The 7,844-nt window shown below is 35.2% G+C and overlaps 1 protein-coding gene across 2 annotated transcripts; it reads left to right on the top strand.

The window, feature by feature from the left end:
- Positions 1–3,210: 3,210 nt before the first annotated feature.
- LOC141365579 (interferon-inducible protein AIM2) lies at positions 3,211–7,171 on the top strand. Of its 2 annotated transcripts, none has more exons than XM_073870060.1 (4): positions 3,211–3,365; positions 5,974–6,249; positions 6,650–6,691; positions 6,797–7,171. In XM_073870060.1, the coding sequence occupies exons 2-4, from the start codon at positions 5,994–5,996 to the stop codon at positions 6,928–6,930; spliced, it is 432 nt and encodes a 143-aa protein (XP_073726161.1). In that variant the 5' UTR covers positions 3,211–3,365; positions 5,974–5,993; the 3' UTR covers positions 6,931–7,171. The 2 variants fall into 2 exon arrangements, with proteins under 2 accessions (XP_073726161.1, XP_073726163.1); XM_073870062.1 differs by having other exon boundaries at positions 3,224–3,365; positions 5,971–6,249.
- The last annotated feature ends 673 nt before the right edge of the window (positions 7,172–7,844 follow it).

The following is a 7,844-nucleotide window of genomic DNA, read 5'->3' as shown; positions in this document are numbered from 1 at the left end:
TAACCCTTTTAGAAGGTGGAAAAATAGTTGGCAGCTCTCCTCCCTCAGCCATCCTTACCCACGACGAGAGACTTCTATTCAGGTGCACGTGCGTCTGACACTGACGTAGCACACGTGCAGCGTAATTTGACCCGGTCAAAGGAAAAAAAAATGCACGTTCTTTTTCACGGTAATTTGAAGACCCCGCAATAACACTACCGTGCAGTTTTACTACCGTGGTTTACCGTTTTACCGAACACCGGCACAAGCCTAATCACAATGTGGCACTATTAACCCTTTAGTAGCCCTGTGCAAAAACAAAGCTTAATTTCTGACTTGTACATTGAGTTATATGGAGTATAACTCCATAATAAAAGAATATTATTATTGTGTGTGTGTGTGTGTGTGTGTGTGTGTGTGTGTGTGTGTGTGTGTGTGTGTGTGTGCGCGCGCGCGTGTGCGTGTGTGCATGAAAAAAAGATATTCTGTAAAAATCTTCTCTGCATTAGACATTAGATTTATGAACATCATTATTATGAACACATAAGTGTTTAGTCATTCCAACAGGACTTGCAGCATATCACTTGGTGCTCTCTGCAAGTTTGTCTGGAGGGACAGCAACTCATGCACGAGGGAGGTGAAAAGCTGTTTAGGAGAAGGCTTTCCTAGAAGACCTGGAAAATCTCTGCAGCAATATTGAGGAGAGAGCATCACCCTCGCACACCAGTTGCTGCACTGCTGAGAGAGATTCAGTCTCCTGCAGCTGTCTCTCCAGACACAAATCCACAGACACCAGCAGCAGGCACCAGTAGCTCAGGAGTGAAGAGGGGAACATGCAATTGGTGCAAAGAACAAACATGTCAGCACTTGCATCTGTTGTGGTGGACACACTTTCAGAGAGCACCAAGTGATGTGCTGCAGGTCCTGTAGGAAATACTGAACACACACACCTGCACACATACACACTAAAAGTTAGTTTGATTGTTTAGTTCCCCATCCATCCTCTACTCTTGCTTCATTGTTCAATTTATTTGAAGTTGTTTTTGTGTTCATAGTAAATGATGTTCATAAATTTTTACAGAAAATCTTTCTCACACATGCATTTTATACCATACAAACTGTATATACTATTCCCCTTACCTACCCCATTCCTAACCCCAACCATCACAGAAACCCTTCTACTACTTCACATTTTCAAGAAACATCATTTTGTTTGATTTATAAGCTTGTTTCCTCATGGGGACATCAAAATGTCCCCACAAGGTCACAAAAACACTGGCATTCCTATCTTTTACAATTGGTCCCCACAACGTGATAATTACCAGGTACACAAACACACACACACGCACACACACACATACACACGCAGGCACACACATACACACAAACACACACGCACGCACGCACACACACACACACACACACACGCACACACACGCACACACACAAATGTGATTTTAATATGGAGTTATACTCCATGGGGCACAATGTACAAGCCGGAAGTTGGGCTTTGTTTTTGCACAGGGCTGCTGAAGGGTTGATAGGGCCACATGGTGATCAACAGTAAAAATGACTAATTTGACCTCTTAGCAAAAGGAAAAAACACCAACATTCAAAAATGCATGATAAAAAGGTGTCATAGCTCTGCAATCAAAAAATGTGGTTATAATGGAAGTCAATGGGGAAAAAACAGCCACTAACAATAAATGAGGGAGAAAAAAATTAAAACTGATGCTACACAAAAACTAAAAATGCTTTAAAGCCAATGTTTTAACCAATCTTTGGCATGCCCAAGACTGTGAAAAAGGTTTAAAAAAATCCAGTTTACAATCACTTTTTATATTGAAAATCTGTCATTTTGTGTGTGTTTTTTCCCCAAATCAGTGACACACCTTATAAACTTGGAAATTAAAGGGTTAAAATCATGGAATTTTTGTGAAGATTTGGTAGTTTTGATCAGTACTGAGGTTGATTAACAGATTTATGTAAAAAATTTGGAAAAAATATTCATCTGATACATTTTTATAGCCGTTGAATTTAGTGGATGTTTTCATCCACTAATAACACGAAAGGGTAGTAAATTTGATGAAATGCACAAGGGTTAAAAAACTGTGTTCAAAATTTCAACATAGCTACAATATCAGAAATAAAGGAACAAAGTTGTCACTGGGACAGTATACTCTTTTAAAAAGGTACACCTTTGTACCCAAAAAGTGCATATTAGTACTTTAAAGATACATATTGTCAGTTCAAAGATACATATTTGTACCTTTTTTAAAGGGTACTGCCCCATTGACCGCTTTGTACCTTTATTTTTGACAGTGTACCTACTAATTCTGCCCACTGTATTTTAATGCAATGTTTTCACCATCTTTTTGCAAACAGCCAGGAGAAGTTTGCAGTTACATATTAACAAGGTCATAGTCATGTATATTTACTAAAAACAAGTGTAACACAAAAATCTATCTTGTTCTATTGTGTTACTTTTGACCCACATGTGTGTTACTTTCATCCCTCCTGACAGGGTCAAGAGTACACTCTTAAGAAAAATGGTTCTATATAGTACTAAATAAGGGTTTTTCGGCTCGTAACAATAGCAGCACCCTTTTTGGTACTATATAGAACCCTTTTTTAGATGGTTCTATATAGAACCTTGCCTTGAGAAGTGCTACATAGAACCTCAGTGGTGCTATAAAGAACCCTTTCATTTATCAGCAGTCAGGAGGAATATTTTTGTTTATATTTTTGTTTTGATTTTTATTTATAGCACTTTATAAGGTTTAACAGTTTAAAAACAGAACTGCAAGACATCAGAAAAATACTTTTATTTTCACTTTTTCATTACATGAGATATACTACAATAATAAATTAGGCTAACAATGTTCAAGTGAAATTATACTGAAGTCATTTTGCATTTGTACAATATTTCACCTGGTATTAATTGACCACACTTTTGTATTACTGACCACAGCAAAATATGTGTTTTTCTAAATAAAATTAATTTTTCTGTAATATTGTACTTTCACCCCTGCTCTCCCCTACTTGTTTCATCATCTGACAACAGAATCAGAGAATATACAAATAAAAAAAAATGATTCTGTATTAAAATACCTAAAAGGGCCCTCCTGTATTAAAATACAGCTTGTCAGAAAGTAAGAGAATTTGAAGCGCCAATGTAGTCAAAATGCAATTACGCCGTGGTGACGTCACATATATGCTAATTACGCAATGACTAATCTAGAGACATTTAGCGACTTTCCAAGCAGTCTTTAGATACTTTCCATTGAGAATAGCTGGCAACGAACTAAAAGGGCTTATTTCGCAACAATAACCTGCTGTCTGTATATTATACCGCTTATTACACAGCTTTTTACCTCACAAGTAAGGTAAGGAACATTGAATATTGTTTTGAAATATTTTATTCGCAAAATTTTTGTAAATGCAGACCTTTTGAAAGCGATACCCGTTTACTTTCAGTTTTAAGATAAGACAAGAGGTTTTTTTTGTCACGAACACACTATTTGGTATAATCATTTGTAAATATAATGTCATATATATTAAAATCATTTTTGTGTAACATTAAACTGTACATGTCAAAATGATTTGCTTTATCTGGGTTACTGTGATTTATCACCACCATAAAGATAGTTTGACGGTTTCACATTCAGACCTCATTCTGATTTGTGAATTCATGTGATGTTGGTCCCAATGCCAAATATCTGCTTGTATTAATTTTTTTTATTATTAAATGCTTGAAAGAACGGAAAAAGTAACTAACAACAAGTGTCATCATTGCCATATAACAATAAAACAATATGCCAGAGTCCAACAGTCTTTCAGTCCAGATTAAGTGCCAAGCCATTAAAGGAAAACACCCCCGTTTTTCAATATTGTACTTTGTTCTTACCTGAACTAAGACAAATTAATACATACCTATTTTATTTCACTTTTAATCTTTGTACAGCACCTCGTGAATGTGTTAGGATTTAGCCAAGCCAAATTTGTTGTTTAAAATGGTAAAATCAAGAAAATTTAATACCACCTTATCAATGGTATTCATTCATTTACAAAATTAGTTTTATTCTTCCATAGAAAGTTGAGGAACATTGTATAATTTTTTTTAAGAATGGTGGCGACACTCAAACAAAGCGTGGCATATGTTAATCTTGACAAGCTTTTGCAAGTAAATTCTGCCTTTTAACGACAGATCTCTCATGGAGCCATGTACAAAGTTTTCTTTGTGTACTCTCAATCAGTGGATTAAAATGTATAGAGCATATTCCCAATTCATTTTTTCCAATAATAAAACCTAAATAAGATACCTGATCCGTAACTTTAATATTACAAATTTCTGTCAAACTACATTCTTTGATGGACATCAATTCACATTTATAAATGTTCAAGGATAAGCCTGAAGCCTTGAAGAATTGCTGGAGATTCTCTAGTGCTAACAGAACTTGGTCAGCATCTGGCAAAAAAGTGTGGTATCATCAGCCAATTGGCCGATGAGTATTTGTTTGTTAACAACAGAGATACCACGAAGACTACTATTAGAAATGTAAGATGGAAATATCTGAGAAACTAATAAAATAAAATAAGGAGATATTGGACACCCTTGTCTAATACCATGTGACAAGTAAATCATAGAAGTTGCTTCATATTTTAATTTGATTGTACTGTAGTAAAGAGTTCTTACTGCCTTACAAAAATATTTACCAAAACCAAACTCTTGCAATGATTTAAAAATAAAATGATCTTTGACTGAATCAAAGGCTTTGTAAAAATCCAGGAATAAAACTATTATGTTCCACCAAATTGCTATAATCAAATAAATCTAAAACTAATTTAATGTTGTTCATTATGTTCCGCTCCTTCAGACTGAGTCTCATCTACATGCAAGCATTCTTTCAACCTTTTAGCAAATACTATAGCAAAACGTTTATAATCATTGTTGAGGAGTGTGACAGGTCTGTAATTTTCCAAATTGGTAAGATCTTTCTTTGGTTTAGGAATGATCATGATAATAACCTGCTTTAATGTAGGAGGCAAAGCTTCTTTATCAATACTCTCTTTAAGAACATTAGTTAAAAAAGAAGAAAGTTCATCAACAAATAATTTGTACAGTTCAGCTTTAAGCCCATCACATCCTGGGGATTTATTGTTACGCTTTGTATTTCCTCATGAGTAACATCATCATCACAACACATTCTATCAGTTTCAGAGATAAATTTAATACAACGAACTGAATCCAGAAATAAAGTGGACATTTTGAACTATAAAGATTTGTATAAAAATTGGAACTGAAGTTAGCTATAATCTTTGGATCTTTTATCATTTTGCCATCAACACATACAGCTCAATTGTTGAGAGAGTAAAATTCAGTTTTTCAAGCTAAAATAAATATGCAGAATTAAGTTCTCCTTCTTCAAGCCATCTTTTCCTGGATCTTATATAAACACCCCGAGTAGGGCTGTAATGATTAATCGTGTGTTCCCATAAAAAATTAATTGAAAAAAAAATCGGGAAAATCGCCCAGCCCTACATAAAGCTATGCTTATAGAATCACACAAACCAGCAAACATCTTTCACACAGATTTCAGATGAGGTTTTATGGGTGTTGTGACTACAACCGGTGCCAAAAGAAAATTAATAAATTACTTTGTTTTATTTAAGTTATTTTTGCCTGTTGATAACAAACAGATTTAGAGCATATATACAGACCCAACACCATGTTAGTGCGCATATAATAAATATAGGTATAAATCCAGAAACTGAATCAGAATCTAATAAGTTGGCACACATATGTCCATTTTAGAAATTAGTACAACACTGTATGTGAGAAAAGATAAACAAGTTCCTTCACATTTGTTACTTATATACATTTTAAACAGTAAAAACATTAATAAACATTGTTTGTATAACAGTTTAGATGACCTGTTTTTTCTGCATAGCTTCCTTTACATGCGTTTCACTGTTTTTCGTCTGGTCCAGCAGAAGTCGGTGAGAGATGAACGATGGCGTCTGTTTTAGAACTGCTTTATGAAACGCTGGATGACCTGGAGGAAGACAAGCTGAAGAGATTCAAAAGTTTACTGAGACATGATGGATCAATTCCAGCTTCTAAACTTGAGAAGGCCGATGCCACGGACACGGTGGATAAAATGTTGGAGTGTTTTGGGTCAAAAGAAGCCGTGAAGATAACAATAAACATCCTGAGAAAGATGAACCAGAATCAGTTGGCTGTAAAGTTGGAGATGAAGCATTCAGAAGGTAATGAGAGAGCACATGGCTCCATGCAGCAGGAGCTGGGAAGAACTGTATGTTAGTAGGTGTTGAGGTGGGGGGTGTTGAGTTAAGTGTAATTTATAGTGTAGGTATTACGCCGTAGCTATGCCATAGGTTATGCATAGGCTCTTTGCGTAGCTGTGTGCATGTGTAATTGCATGTCAACGCAAACGACAATGCAGAAGTATATATGAAAACTGGCGCAAAGCCTACGCCATTGAGGCTACACCATAGGAACTATGCACAACTATAATGAGCCCTGCATTTCTATATTTGAACGCAATTTTATCCAGGAGCACATTTTGTTGCACAACACATTTTCCAAATTATATTTTACTTATTTTGTCTCTCTCATTCATTATCATTTATTCTTGTCCTTTCACAGTGATTCAGAGAGACCATTTAAAGCCCATAGAGAAGCAAACAGGTGAGCAAGAAATCATTCTGACAACACAATGTGTTTTATTAAATAATTACTGCAACAGTTATTATTGATTCAAATCCCATCTATGTTAATTTTATTTCCCAACAGAGGATTTTGCGCTGAATGAATTTTTGAAAAATCACAAAACGAACATGAAGGAGAAAGCCGAAGATATTTTCGAGGGCAAAAAGGATAACGAGGATTTTAACACCAAGCGCTTTATCCAGGGTTACGAAGTTTAGTGATTTGTCTGGAGTGAGATTTCTGGAAATTTTGGCCAGCGGCCACTGCTGTCTCTTACCATCTAAACCTACACTGACTACATTAATTTCTTTTAATAAAAAGTTTCTTTTTGTTTTGATAAGTTTCTTTGTGTTAAATGTTACTTTGACTATTTGATTTATTATGTGATTGTTATGATGAGGGCATTGCTGAAAGAGAGCTGAAAGTTCATCAAGCACCCCTGAATAAAGTGGTTGATGATTAACTAAGGTCATAATCTATGAGGTTAATGCATGAGTGAGGACTATACATGGCATTGCGTTTATTCTATTTTATTGTCAACTCATGATCTGATTCAACAGGTTGTGTTAGTCAACTGAGGTTAATACACAGATTAGGTTAATACATGGTTTTGTTTTTGTTTGCAATAAACACAGTGAATAAAACAATGCATGGTGCTTATATTCAGGAAATTACTATATATTGGGCTCTTTGAATGGTCCATTACCCTCCTGTCTGTCATAAGAATTTAGCTTTAGCTAATTTTCCTGGGGAAAAAATAGTGGGAACGTTTCTTGAAAACCATAACTTCCTATTCGGAAAGTTTCATCAATTCATCAAGTGCATAATGACATGTGCAGCAATTGCATAGAGTTAAGTCTATTTAGTATTTTTAGTAATGCAGGTATTTTGGGAAAATGTGAATATTTGCAGACTGATTTAAGATGTGACCTAATGTTATTGCTGGCACTCCTAAATTTTTCAGTCAGGGGCTACACCATGTTCGTCTTTTGGCTTAAGCAGACAAATTCACATAACATTTGTGAATGTAGCTGTCTTAGTGAGTATCATGGTAAACAACTGATTATGTCTTAATCGAATGTAAACATTTTATTGCATTCAGTATACCTGTTGAAGTCATTAAATAAAAATA

Source organism: Misgurnus anguillicaudatus, chromosome 8, assembly GCF_027580225.2.
Source record: "Misgurnus anguillicaudatus chromosome 8, ASM2758022v2, whole genome shotgun sequence".
NCBI lineage: Eukaryota > Metazoa > Chordata > Actinopteri > Cypriniformes > Cobitidae > Misgurnus > Misgurnus anguillicaudatus.
This window is presented reverse-complemented; position numbering and strand designations above follow the sequence as displayed.